This window comes from Sebastes umbrosus, chromosome 1 (genome assembly GCF_015220745.1).
Source record: "Sebastes umbrosus isolate fSebUmb1 chromosome 1, fSebUmb1.pri, whole genome shotgun sequence".
NCBI lineage: Eukaryota > Metazoa > Chordata > Actinopteri > Perciformes > Sebastidae > Sebastes > Sebastes umbrosus.
Genome location: NC_051269.1, coordinates 29962411 through 29977445, shown reverse-complemented (window position 1 = coordinate 29977445; position 15035 = coordinate 29962411). Strand labels below are relative to the sequence as shown.

The window sequence follows — 15035 nt, the reverse complement described above, 5'->3', positions numbered from 1 at the left end:
TACATTTGTGTTCTCCTCCTCCTCCTCCTCCTCCCCCTCCTCCCATGAGATAGGTTGATACTATTCATAGATCTCAAGATGCTGAACTCTCAAGGAAAAATCTGACACAGCACTTATGGAATTTTTATATGACAATTTTTTTTTTTTTATCATCATCATCATCAGCAGCATGATGATCATGATCATCATATATACAGTATATATATATATGTATGTGTATGTATATATATGTGTGTATATATATATATATATATATGTATATGTATGTATATATGTATATGTATATATATATGTGTATATATGTATATATGTATATGTATATATATATATGTGTATATATGTATATATATATGTGTGTGTATATATATATATATGTATATATATGTATATATGTCTATGTACATATATGTCTATGTATATATATATGTCTATGTATATGTATATATGTATATATGTATATATAAGTAGTTATTATTACTATTATTATTATTACTTTGATATGACATAATTTTCTTTTATCATGTTTTTATTGTATACATATATACTGTGTATATATATATACTATATATGTATACTGTATATATAAAAATATGATAAAAGTAAATTATGTCATATCAAAGTAATAATAACTATTTATATAGACATAAATATATATATATACATATATATGCACGTATATATACACTGTATATATACATATATATATATAGATATACTATTTTTTTCTTTTTTTTGTTATTATGTTTGTTATTTTACTCTTATTAATGTAGTATCACTAGTACTAGTATGACAATATCAATACCATTACATTTTTCAATCCAAATCATAATGAATATTTAGGTGCAAAAAATAATGTTTAAAATGGCATCAAATCAAATCACAGAATCAAAAAACACAGGATGTGGTGTTAAAATCTCTCCCTTGGGCCAATAGGTGGTGAGCACTTCCACGAAATTGACCTTGTTGTTTAGAGTGGTTGTCAATTGACAGGTAGGGGGTTCTCAGAGTTTGTGGGCGGGTTGCCTGGGTTGTGACATTTCAGGACAACTGGGCACAGGATACATCATCAGTAGTGTCATTATTATTATCATTCCATGCATTCACAGTAATGGAGGAAATACTGCCACATAGATTGAACTGATATTAGTTGTGGTTTCAGTTGATGACGTTGTGGATTCTCTGTATGTCAGACATGCGTAATAAGAGTGACGAAGAGTGAAGACAGGTGATATGTACTCATCTTTGCTTTTTACTGCAAGTATGAGATAGAGATCATGGTATTCTTTCCGTTTGCATATATGTATATATGTATATATGTATTTATAAAAGAAGAAACCACATAGAGAAGTGTTTCGGGACTCTTAGCGGTTACAGCGTATAAGGGGTGTTTTCCCTTCAGTACTTTTTCTGTTGTATCCACAACGTCTTACCACTTTTAAGTTTGTCTGAGCCCATCTATGTTGGGCAACACTGGAATTTTGTAGGAAAAATCATTCCTGGTGATTATCAATGCATGTTGAAGACTTCACAATCTGTGCTAACACCCTTCCGGATGATGTGTCACGGGTCAAGTTGAAGTAAATTCCCTGGATGAAGCCTAGAGACCAAAGGATATCATAAGGTGCAAACATTTTAGTCAACATGCACGTGACATTGTCTTTTGTCAACTCTGAATTTCAAAAGCTGCGACAGTTTAGTGAATGTTGAACAAATATTCCACCAGAAATAGTGTTTTGAAGTAGTTTTGCTGATTAGTTTTCCAAGAAACAAAAAGAATCCAAAACATATGGAATGCAAAGAAGAGTCAGATGAACAGAAATGAGTCTACATCCAGTACAATTCATATGTTTTTCCTTTATTTAACTAGGTAAAGTCTGATTTAGACTAAAATCTCTTTTTCTAGAGAGAGCATTAGTATTTCTGCCACCATCATTGATTCCTCCGCCACCATCGGTGTATGAATGTGAATGTGAGGCAAATTGTAAAGCGCTTTGTTCGAAGAAGTTATCCAATTTGTTTCCAGAGAATTCTGTAAATTGCAAAACCGGACGAATCGAAGTGCAACAATATGCAGAAAAACGAGGTTATTGAACTGCACATACAAATTACAAAACAGAAAAATGCTGGTGTGTATTAATATAAAGATGTTATTCTGTAAATTGCTCAAAATATAAGAGTTTTATTAAAATTACTTTTATAGATTGATATATTAACATAAATAATCAATATCTTTTTTTCTTGAGTCTTTCAAGCAGCAAATATACCTTTTATATTTACATATATGTACATATTTTATATATACATATGTGAAATTAAGATGAATCAGCAGTAAGCAGTTTATGAGAAACCCCTCTGACTTGGCTGTGTGTGTGTGTGTGTTTGTGTGTGTGTGCGCGCGTGTTTGCGTGTGCATGCGTGTGTGTGTGTGCGTTTGCGTGTGTTTGTGTGTGTGTGTGTGTGTGTGTGTGTGTGTGTAGGTGTGTGCGCAGGTGTGCGCGCATGCATGCGTTTAGCTGTGTGATTTCATGACTTTATGTGGTTACAATGCATTTGAGATGCGTCTGCCCAATCTTCTGGGATTTCAGTTGTGGTATTGTTTATGTGCATGTGAAGCGATTTTGAGTCTGCTATTAAGTCATATAGGTTTTCAAAAAGTAACAAATTTTTAGCCGTTAGTCAGAGCGCCTCTTCCCTGCATACAACTCATAATTAAACCCAGCATACCAGATATGATGAGTGCAACTGCAACGTCACGCACCCTCACTGAGGTTGACAGCGGTCTACAGAATTGGGGTGTCATGAAAGTATGACTGTTTCATGATGATGTGTGAAGTATTATTATGATCCTGTCCGATCAAGAGATATTTATCTGTAACAGGTTGTTTCCTGGTTTCAGAAGAGTCTGTAGCACTAAAAAAAAGCAAACCACATTAATTAAGCACAGTCTCTCTCTCACTCTATTTGCATTTCTTTCTTGTTTCACCACCATGGTGAAACAACTGACAAATTAATGAGTTTCACTGAATACTGCAACTTTGCAAAGTGTAGGATTCAGAGAATATGAGAATCAGGTGGGTGTGCGATTTTGTTCTACTTTTTTGATGTGGCCATAATACTGTAACTAATATGATCACATTTGTAGGTCATAATAAAGTTGTGCACTCAAACCAGAGGCAAGAAGTCAGCAGTATTTCTTGCACTACTTATTCTGATCAAACTGTTTCCTCTGTGTCCCGATCGCATCAGCCTCCTCGTAACGTTGCCGGAGTTGAATCAGTCAAATCTTCTCTTTACATGTATCAATCAGCCGATCACTGAGTGACAGTCAGCAGAGCGTTGTGGGCTGTGGAGAGGATCAGGTGATGTGGTGAGGAAGTCTCTTTGTTCTCTCATGGACATCCGATTTAGTTTCTGATGTCGTCACTAACCGGTGATCAGAATCTGCAGTCAGCAACACATTACCTGAAACATGACTGCTGATATCACATCCAGTTGATTCAGCCCTCTGTTGGAATATGAATCACAGTGGAACATCAGATTACATCAAATTTAAGTGATAAATTGACAAAAATGTGATGCTTTTGGTGCAAAATCTCCTCTAAAATAACCTCTCCACTGCCGTTATAGGGTTAGGGATCAATCCCCCATACCCAGTAAACCACAACACACATCAGATATCACAATGGTTTTAAGATAAAAATTAAATTTTCTATTTTCATAAATAACTATTTATTATAATATAAATAAACAAGTAGTCCCTGATGTTGTTGGCTTAAAAGTGTTTAGTCAGTTTCACTACAATTTACACTTTTATTAACAATTAAGTGCATCAGGATGCAGAAAATTTGGACGGGCGCCCACCGGCATTGTTTAAAAACGTATTATTATTATTATTATTATTTTTTTAGATGGAGACCAGAGCCCCTCAGAAGGTGGCGCCTTAGGCGACCGCCTATGTGGTCCTTAAGCCAGGCCTGCTGGTAGCTGTTTGGACCATCATCTTGACAGCGTTTCCTTGCGCTTTGCAGACCAGATGAGCTCCACGATGTTCTGTAGTTTGTTGTTTTTACATTTTCACCACCTTATGCGTCACATTTGTTTTATTTGTGTGTGCATATTGGGCGCCTGCACTTGCGCCTTTAGAGGAAATCCATCCCTTTACGAATAGATTCACCACATTCCTCTTTCACTTTCACACCGGTCGTCTGTTCGACTGCGTATGTGTGCTTGTGTGTGTGTGTGTGTGTGTGTGCGTGTGTGTGTGTGTTTGTGTGTGTGTGGCATTTAATCCTTCAGAGGTCTGTTGCTTTTGTTGTTGTAACTATATGAGAAATGTATATGAGGTGACCAGGGTGGCGACATCCTGTCCATCCACTCACACATCTTCATTCATTAATGAGTGTTGTGTGACAGCTTGAATGAGTGAGGGCAGATGGTCATTATGAGGATTGCTCAGAACGGAAATGGGAAATGGCAACTTGGAATTTCATCTGTATTTCCTGTGAGTGACCTAAAGAGACCCTGGGTCTGGGTTTCAGATGAATTTTTGAGTCACTTCCTCGCAGTTCGCCCGTCATAGCATGAACTGCTGTCTGAACAACTGATAGATATTTAAATGTAACTGTGAGTAAAACTGACAAATTAAAAATAATGTATGCAAATGTGAACTTAAAATACCTACTAAAGAAGATAACCACAGACTTCCTCAGAAACCTCATCATTTCCACAGAGCTGAGCAAGCAACATTAGATGAATGTATTGCTGTAACCTGAAACTAACCCGTCTTCCGGCTGACAAAGCATCTTTTTGGGAGGCGATGAAACTTCGAAATTCCCACTGTACACGAAGTTCAGTTTGTCCTGGACATAAACAGTAATGTAAGATTAAATAAGCTTTCCAGTTCAATCGGTGATTGATATGTTCCAGTGTGATGCTTCCAAACGTATGACACCTAATTCTCCATACCGTATTTATGCACTTTAGGAAGTGCGTAAGCACATGCGTGCATATGGCCATTTGCATCTGTACCTGTTAGGGTGTTAACCGCACTTATGTAAGCACTTATTGTGACAGCTCATATTTTCCCATGGTTCAAACATCTGAGTGCTGAATTAGTGAAAGTAAAAAATAACACCGTTTCTCAATGCAATTTGAATGATGAATCACAGTTTCATTTATTATATATTCAAGTTCATTTGGACCTTATCTGACGATGCTCAGATGTGACACCAGATAGCACCTGGTGGGTGTGAAGAAGTGCAAAGAGGAGATATACTGTTATCCTTGTGGTCAATCATCATGCTGCTGCTGCTGCTACTGCTGCTGATGTTGGCTGTGAAACATCTGCTCACCTGTATTGGATAAAACACTGTGTTTTCACTGAGAACCACTAGAGGGTAATAATGCAGAGCTGTCCTCACTTGTGCTTCGCTTTTTATACTGTTGATTATAATAATGTCTGGTAGAGTTCAGACTGTTGCTGCTGATGGTTTCAAATCCCATGTTGTTAAAGCTGTCCCACAATGATCAAATGCCAAGATATAAAGGTGCTCTATACGATACGCAGAGCATAAATATAGCAGCAAACAACTCCTTGCTATGTAAAGATACAGAGGAGTAATGTCTACATGAGCAGAGAATGAAGTCGCTCTCCCTCTGTGTGTGTTGTAATCTGAGCTTCTCTGTGCTTTGTTTACATAGCCGGGTCGGCCACTCTACGATGCGCTCGTACGGCGGTTACAGCTGATAACGCCGTCCCAACCGACGGCGCCGTTGTCCACAGGGAGTCTGAACAGCGTAGCCACACGCTCGCGCGCATGGGAAACCGACCCGATAGATTTATACGTGTAAAAAGTTACAAACAGTCCCTTTAAAGGTGATATGAAAGAATAAAAAAAATAAAAAAATTGCATTGCTGTTAAACAGTGTAAGCTCAGTACATCTTGCTATGTCTTATACTTATAAATATACAAACACTGAAGTTGTGTTAATAAATGAATATGAATTATAAATATGAATAAATCAATACATATTTCTTACAGTAAAGAGAATTGCACTTTGGCACTGGTTAAAACTAATGTCTGATTCATTAACTGTCAACTAACCGTCGCTCAGTCTCTGTGCGTAGTAGTATTTGAGTCAGAGTTACAAGTCATTTTAGAAAATGGATTACACACCAGCAACATATTATTGCATGACAATATGGATTTTTCTCAAATTAATAATTACCTCCAGAAAACAGTTTTCTTGGAAAATAGATTAAAAAAAACTAAATATTCACTCAGAAGTATAATAATAAATAAATTAAATCCTAATAGATGGTGGTTGTGTTTGTGCAGGTCTTTTGAGATATTCTGAAGTGATACCTCATATAAGTGACAAAATACAATATTCCAAACAAAATATGTGTGAATTAAACATCAAATGTTCATAACTGCTTAAAACCAACTAGATTATAATTACAAAAGTGAAATAAATTGCTCCTTGGTCTCACTCCTTAGCACCCTCTGCAGTCCACTGTGAGAATGTTTATGTACAATATACTGCACACCTTGATTGTTCTGTGTCTCCTCTCCACAGTGAAAGTGCTATTATTAAATAATACGTTTGTATATCATTGCTAGATTAACCCGTTAGTGAGTAGATAATAAAATAGAAGAGGTAAATACAATAAAGTATAAAAATAAAATGAAATAGATAAATAAACCAGATAAAATTACACTTTTATTTTATTATTACAGCCTTTACAATGAATTAAAAACAAGATCTGAAAAAAGACCTTTCAACAGCCATAAGGGCAGCAAAAAGTCCAAGTTTAAGGCTTGTATTATTATGATTATTCCTTATATAAGGTGCACTGTAAGAGTTGCCCCGTCGATATTTAATTCATTGCTAAATTGGTAATCCATCTTTGATGTATATCGACAAAAGTGTTGGCGTTGCTGCCGTGGCTGAGAAGAGGCTTAGCTGCTGAACACTTTCTCAACATAGAAACGAAGCACAAGGAAACAAGACAAGACAACTCTTGTCAGGCGGATACCACAATGGGCTACTCCTACCATGAGCTACATTGGTACTATTGATAGATCTCACTTACGCACTTGTGGAATTTTGATACGACATAATTTTCTCAATTTACCATTACTCATGTTTTTAAATACTAATACGTATTAAATGTAAATCTAATTACAATATTCCACGCATTCACAGAGGAAATCATACCACTCAAATGGAAATGAGTGGTTTGAGTTTAACGCTGTGGTTTCCCTCTGTATGTCAGACATACGTAATAAGACTGACAAGAGTGAAGACAGGTGACATCTACTCATCTTTGCCGTGAGTATGTTATTGAGGTCAAGGTATTCCTTCTCTTTGGTGAGGTTTGCATATATATAAACTGGAAAAAGAAAGTTCGGAAACTTGTGTTTGGTTGATTATTTCTCTGTTGTTACAATGCTAATGGTCATTGTATTTTACATGGTTGGAAAGCCTGTTTATTTACCTTCACAATGATGTCCAACTTTAAAGGATCATGCATTTGTGGGATGAGCAGCACAGCTGATTATGTGGGGAGCTCCCAAGAAAAATTTGCCAAAATTCTCTGCCAATGGTAAACAGTGTATTCTCCTGCTGGTGTTGACTCTTGTTTGAGTTGTTTGGTGGATTGGATGATTGAACTCTCTATCAGTAACAAGGAACAAACAAGACATATTGGCTATTTTACACTTTATTCATTTAATACACCGTCAGAAGCCTCAGTAGCGGTGGAAGATCCATACGCAGCCACAACAGCCTGGCACCTCCTCCTCATGCTGGTCACCAACCTGGTCACACGTTGCTGTGGGATGGCGTTCCATTCCTCAACCAGGATTCGTTGCAGGTCAGCCAATGAGGTTGTGTTGGTCACTCTAACACGTACAGCACGCCCAAGCTGATCCTACAAGTGTTGAATTGGGTTGAGGTCTGGACTCTTGGCAGGCTGTTCCATTCTCTCTACTCCCACACATTGTGGAGGTAGTCTGTGATAACCCTGGCTCTGTGGGGGCGAGCGTTGTTTCTTGGAGGATGAAGTTAGGTCCCAGATTGTGGAGATATGGGATCGCCACTGGCTGCAGAATCTCATCCCGATATCTCACTGCATTGAGATGGCCTTCAATGATGACAAGCCCTGTTTTGCCAGTGACATCATTGAGGTAACACACAACAACGCTGGCTGACCTGCAACGAATCCTGGTTGAGGAATGGAACGCCATCTCACAGCAACGTGTGACCAGGTTGATGACCAGCATGAGGAGGAGGTGCCAGGCTGTTGTGGCTGCGTATGGATCTTCCACCGCTACTGAGGCTCCTGACGGTGTATTAAATGAATAAAGTGTAAAATTGCCAATATGTCTTGTTCCTTGTTTTTTCACAAAAAAAGTCATAGTATAGTATGTCAAAACTATGACTTTTTTAATGAAATTTTTTTGACATATTATGCTATGACTTTTTCTCCATAAAATGTTTCAACTGACTATACTATGACTTTTTTTTCGAGAAATCTTTCGACATACTATAGTATGACTTTTTTGCCATGAAATTTTTTCGACGTACTATACTATGACTTTTTTCATGAAATTATTCAATATACTGTAGTATGAACTTTTTTTGAGAATTTTTTTGACATACTATACTATGACTTTTTTTCCATAAAATTTTTGGACATACTATACTATGATTTTTTTTTGAGAAATTTTTGGACATAGTATACTATGACTATTTTTCCATAAAATTGTTGGACATACTATAGAATGACTTTTTTTCGAAAAATTTTTCGACATACTATAATATGACTTTTTCTTCCATGAAATTTTTTCGACATACTGTACTATGACCTTTTTCATGAAATGATTCAATATACTGTAGTATTAACTTTTTTTGAGAATTTTTTTGACATACTATTGTATGACTTTTTTCGAGAATTTTTTTGACATACTATACTATGACTTTTTTTTCCATGAAATTTTCCGACATACTATATTATGACTATTTTCGAGATTTTTTTTTACATACTATAGTATGACTTTTTTTTCCATAAAATTGTTGGACATACTATACTATGACTTTTTTTTTTCCATGAAATTTTTCGACAACTATACTATGACTTTTTTTGAGAAATTGTTTGACATGCTATATTATGACCTTTTCTTCCATGAAATTTTTCGACATACTATACTATGACTTTTTTTCGAGAAGGTTTGCGACATACTATTTTATGAGTTTTTTTCAATGACATGTTTCGACATACTATACTATGACTTTTTTTTTTATAATTTTTGCGAAATAATATACTATGACTTTTTTTATACATTTTTTTTGACACACTATACTATGACTTTTTCTTGACATTTACCATGAAATTATTCAACATACTATACTATGACTTTTTTTCATGAAATTTTTCGACATACTATAGTATAACTTTTTTACATGAACTTTTTCAACATACTATACTATGACTTTTTTTCATGAAGTTATTCAACATACTATAGTATACATTTTTTAACCATGACATTTTTCAACATACTATACTATAACTTTTTTAACATTAACTTTTTCGACATACAATACTATGACTTTTTTTTCGAGAAATTTTTCGACATACTAGAGCATAACTTTTTTACATTAACTTTTTCGACATACTATAGTAATACTTTTTTTTCCATTCAAGTTTTCGACATACTATACTATAACTTTTTTAACATTAACTTTTTCGACATACTATAATATGACTTTTTTTACCATGAAATTTTTCAACATACTATAGTGTGACTTTTTTTTCCATAACATTTTTTGAGTTAATATACTATATAATGAATGTAGTGGCAGCTTGCTCTAAACCGTCCTCGCCACTTCTAGCAGGATGTAAAGGTTTCTGACTCACGTAGACTGCCATGTCCAACTTCCACTTGCCTTCTGCAGACGATCACCCTCTGGTCAGCTTCAAAGATGAGGCTCGTATAGTGAGTCAAAAGTTTATTCCACGAAAATTAAAACAAACAAAAATATATCCACATGACAAATCTTGGATTATCAAAAACGGACCAATTCCGCTGGAAAATAACTGAATCTGTGATCTGTGTGATCTGTGTGACCTGTGTGGTCATAGAAATTGTTGCTCCCCATCTGCTCCACTGAAACCTAACTAACATTAACCATACTTAAAGGGACACGCCCACATTGTCCAATAGCAGGACGACTAGAGGAGCACATCTTAACAGGGCAAAACACAGATCATTGAGTCTATATAGATCAAAGCCTACATTACTAACTGACCTAAATTCTAATGTATGTCAAACATTATTTGATGGCATAACACAATGTACTTTTTAAATGATAATCAAATGCAAAAAACTATAAATAATACAATATGGCTCTTACAATTACTTTTTTGCGACATAATCTACATACTATACTCTTTTACTATAACTTTTTATGTTAGTATTCAACATACAGTACTATACTGTGACTTAGTTATGATATTTTTTCGACAAACTATACGAAAACGTATTATGACATTTTTCAGAGATACTATACAATGACTTTTTCATGACATTATATACCCTTACTATGCTATGACTTATCATGATTTTTTTCCGACATATTTTAATATTACTTTTTATGACATTTTTATGGCACACTATACAACTACATTTTTATGACATACTAAATTATGACATTTTAATGGCATACTATACTATGACATTTTTTATGACATTTTAATGGCATAATATACTATGACATTTTTAAGGCATTTTTATGGTTTACTTTACTATTACACCTTTATGACGTTTTTTATGAGATACTATACCGACTTTTTCATGACATAGTATACTATGACTTCTCTTTTGCACTTTGGCACCTTATTGATATGCAAAGTACATGTCTACTGTTTACTTTCTAGATTAATTATGAATTGTGATGTGAAAATGTAGAGTTCGCTTTGCCATTTCTATTCTACTGTAACTCTTGTCAGTCAGGGTTGACAACTAGACCCCTCCACACACAGAGTTAGATTAGAGACCTGCATTCATTTTAACAAGCTGTCATGTTAGGATGACTGTCTCACATTCACACACATTATGAGCTTCTCAGTGGCTTACATTTAATGGTTCTCTATTTGATATCCTGACCATTAATATAGCAGCAAACTTATTTGATATTTAAAGATATAGCGTAGTAATGTCTACCTGAGCAGAGAATGAAGTTGGACTATCTGCTTTTATGAATTGATAATATTACAGAAACTTATATGATTTGATTTTTAGGTGACTGAGTTAGAGTACGGTATGAGCCAGCGAATGCTTCATGTCAGCAAGTTAATGTTCATTATGTCAGATTTAATTTAACTTAATCACGCTCCTGCTTCGAATGATGATGATGATGATGATGATGATGATGATGATGATGTTGGGCTTTGTTCCATCATATAAATTGTATTGGTTTAAAACCCAATTTGTATTTTTATTGATCACCACTAGATGGTAACGCAGAGTAGACATCCCGTCTTTGTGTTGAAAGGAAACACTCAAAGTCAGAAAGTAAAAGTTTAGTTTTTATTGAAGTTTAAATTAAACCATTGAATTGTTTACCAATATATACAGTATATACACTACATTTAACCAATTAAAAGATTTCTTTAGTCTGCATAATAACCTTACAGTACAGTAGAAGCACACACATATAATACCTTAACAACTTTCTATTTTTGATAAATATAAATACTTTATGCCATGTTAATTATAAATATTAGTATAAAAACAGTCCACATGCTGGTGGTTAAATTATTAAGTTAATTCATGTAAAAAATAGAGAAATATACAACGGCACAGAAGTGAAGTTAAAAAACCTTCACTCTGCTTGCAAGTAATGTCAGGTCAGGAGTTACATCTTTGATGTTAGCTCGGGGACTCATCAGCCGCAGGCTCTTTGGGAATGCGGTGCTGATTTTGCTGAGTTTCTGTCTGATCATGCGGGTGTTATCGGGCCGAGTGACTCCATCCACTCCAGCACAGTGTCCAGTTCTCCCACGGCCTTCTGTGCAGCCTGGTTTATGTCTAGCTGCTCAATGGAAAGAAATGAAGAAAGGACAGAGAGAACAGTGGATTTAATGATGAGCACAACTGTATAGAAATAATTTGGTTTGCTTTGTCTTGATAGAGTGAGTCAGGTATATTCAGGACAAAAAATAGATATAAAGATAGATGGATACTGTAGCTTTTATATTAAAGAAATATATATATATATATATATATATTATTAATGACCTCCAGAAAGATTTCTTTCAAACTTGATTTAAAAGACTGTTTGAAAAGAAACCTGCCATATTGTAACCTTGTTGAGCTTCAGGAGTGCACTGAGAACCAAATATTCATATTGATAGGATTTTGATTTTAGGTTTGGTGGCTGTATTTTTGCAGGTCACATCTTTTTTTTAAGATGTTAGTAAGTGATACCTGATGTATTTAAAATATTCCAAATACAATATTTGTGAATTGGACACAAACAACTAACATATCATTTGAAAAAGTGAATTAAATTCCCCCATCTGTATGGATGTCTATGTACAGTGAGTTGTTATTCAGTCTCCTACATACCTTGATAAACTCAGCATGCAGAGTGTCAATTTTCCTCTGTGTGTCCTCTACACAGTGGCAGTGCTGCACAGAACAAAAGCACAATTATTAATACAACTTATTGCTGTTTTAAATTCAACCACTTTTTTTTTTTATCATTTGACAACTAAGTTATTGAACAGCTAACTTACACATGCATGTATGTCTTTTCTGATTCTGACAAAAGCGTTGGCCAGAGCGCTGGAGCAGCGCTGCTGCTGTGGCTGAGCAGAGGCGTAGTTGGTGAACACTCTCTCGAGGTAGAAACGCAGCACGAGACGCAGGAAACAGCAGGTCTGACCATCCTGATAGAGACACATGAAGGTCAGGTTAGAGCAGCTCTCTCACACATTCATGTTATATTCTCATATACTGTTTATAAGTTATCAGTCTGTGGCCTAGGGATAGAGAGAACACCACTACATGGTAAAGGTCACTCACTTGAAGATGATTTATCAATGATTTGTCCAGAAGTTTCACTCCAATCACACTGTCTCCTTCTATCTGTAATGCAAAGACCACAAAGAACAAGTTAGAACCAGTTAAAGTTGTCATAAACAGTGTTTGCTGTGAAAGGTTTCTGATATGTTTGTGTGGTATAAAGTGATTGGCTGTGTCTGCATGCTGTGCTGGATGAGACAGCTGCATTTGTTGATTTCTATTATTCAGTTTCAGTGGTTTTGAGAGTGTGTGTGTGCATCATTAAACTCACCGCATTTGATCGTATGTCATTGTAATATTTGCGCAGTTCGTGAGTGTGAACGTTGACAGCACAGCTCTGCAGGCTCAGGGTTCGGCTCTCCACAAGTTCACTCAGACAGCTGAGCAGGAGGAGCAGGCAGAGAGAGCAGCCGAGCAGCATCTTCATCATTGTGGTTGTTTGGTGGTGGGAGAGCTAAAAGAAACATAAATAAATATGAATACATTGGATCATACTGAAATTAGGGATTATTCTGTTTAACATATTTTTGATCAGTTAAATCTATAAAAAGTAAAGAAAATAGTAAAAACAAATGTCCATCACAATTTCCCAGAGCCAAAGGTGATACATTTACTATTCTTGTTTTAATTCTCAATTTATAATTTACAAAATAGAGAAAAGCAGCAAATCTAATTTCAGAAGCTGCAACCAGTAAATGTTTAGCATTTTGCTTAATGAATGACATTAAGCGATTAATAAACCAGTTTTGTTTTCTGTCGATAAGATAATATTTCAGCACCGTAGTAAAGCATTCATATAACCCTTCAGTATACATTTAAAGCGTATGAAGCTAAAAACGACATGGTATTTCCATATAATCTGTCATCCTATCAACGGCCATTGTGATGCTCAGGTCCCATCGCCCAGTGCCCTGACTCCAACCAGCACCACCTGTGTTTAGACTCACCTGTGTGTGTGTTACTCAGAGGAAGAGTCCTTGGAGAGATGTGCCTCTGTGTCGCCATCCTGTCTCCTCTTATAGTGGAGTGAGGGGGATTTTTAGGTGCTGCACAACTTGCACAGACACATACACACCTGCACATGTACAGTACACGAACACTAATTGGTTTACAGGAGGAGGAAGTGTGTTGCAATTTAAGAAATGAGTGTCTCAATACCTGATTGCAAGAAAGGAAGAGGAAACATTGAAGACTTCCTCCTCCCTGATGTGTGGCGTATAGTCATTGCAGAGAAATACCTTCCACTGTCAGTGATGTAATTATTTAATACGTCAATCATTAGAGTGTCATCATTTCTCTGCAGCGTTACTTTCTTTGGCAGCATTACAAAGTGCTACTTGCATCATCTAGATAATGTTTTTTTTAAATGTGTTGATCTATTATTTTAGGGTCGTTTCTAGAAGGTGCCACGCAAATTGCAAAACTCTCGCAAGATGGTTAAGGTTAGGCATTGACCTTGAATAGTTAAGGTTTGGATAGGTTGTCAGTCAGCGAGAGTTTTTGCAAGATTTCTCAATTTGAGGGATACCTTCTAGGCACAACCTTGTTTTAGGGTGTGCTTTGCACCAATAACAATCTGTTTTTGTGTTCTCATAGACCTCTGACCGATCACCATGTCTGCTCTCAAATCTTGTAGTAATTTCAGCTGTATACTGAACAGAGGAGGAGAGGAGCGCTCTCACAGACAGTGACTTCACTCCTGTCAGACAAGTCCTGATGGGAAACTCCTACCGGACCTGCTCAGCTGCTTACCTGGCCAGGTTAACTTTTGATGACACGTGGAACTGGGAAGTACAACTGAAAACAGGAATGTACTGTGTTCATGGAAATATATAGTAAGGGAACAAATAAGGGAAGTGAAAAAATCCAGATTCCACACTGGGAGGTAGTAAAAATAGCTGCCAGCACTTCCCAGCTCAGCAATGCTTGGTGCTGGTTTCT

The 15035-nt window shown here is 35.9% G+C and overlaps 1 protein-coding gene across 1 annotated transcript; it reads right to left on the bottom strand.

The window, feature by feature from the left end:
- Window positions 1–11603: 11603 nt before the first annotated feature.
- On the bottom strand, window positions 11604–13615 carry il19l (interleukin 19 like). The gene is made up of 5 exons (XM_037779350.1): window positions 13366–13615; window positions 13095–13157; window positions 12806–12958; window positions 12636–12698; window positions 11604–12099 (listed from the first exon to the last, which is right to left on the bottom strand). The coding sequence occupies exons 1-5, from the start codon at window positions 13522–13524 to the stop codon at window positions 12007–12009; spliced, it is 531 nt and encodes a 176-aa protein (XP_037635278.1). The 5' UTR covers window positions 13525–13615; the 3' UTR covers window positions 11604–12006.
- Between the last annotated feature and the right edge of the window lie 1420 nt (window positions 13616–15035).

Excerpts from the sequence above, each read along its gene's own strand:
- il19l (XM_037779350.1), bottom strand. The coding sequence starts at position 13,524 with ATGATGAAGATGCTGCTCGGCTGCTCTCTCTGCCTGCTCCTCCTGCTC. Across the intron at positions 12,699-12,805 it reads GAAAAGACATACATGCATGT|CACTGCCACTGTGTAGAGGA; the intron begins GTAAGTTAGCTG and ends TGTTCTGTGCAG. Across the intron at positions 12,100-12,635 it reads TGCATGCTGAGTTTATCAAG|CTAGACATAAACCAGGCTGC; the intron begins GTATGTAGGAGA and ends TCCATTGAGCAG.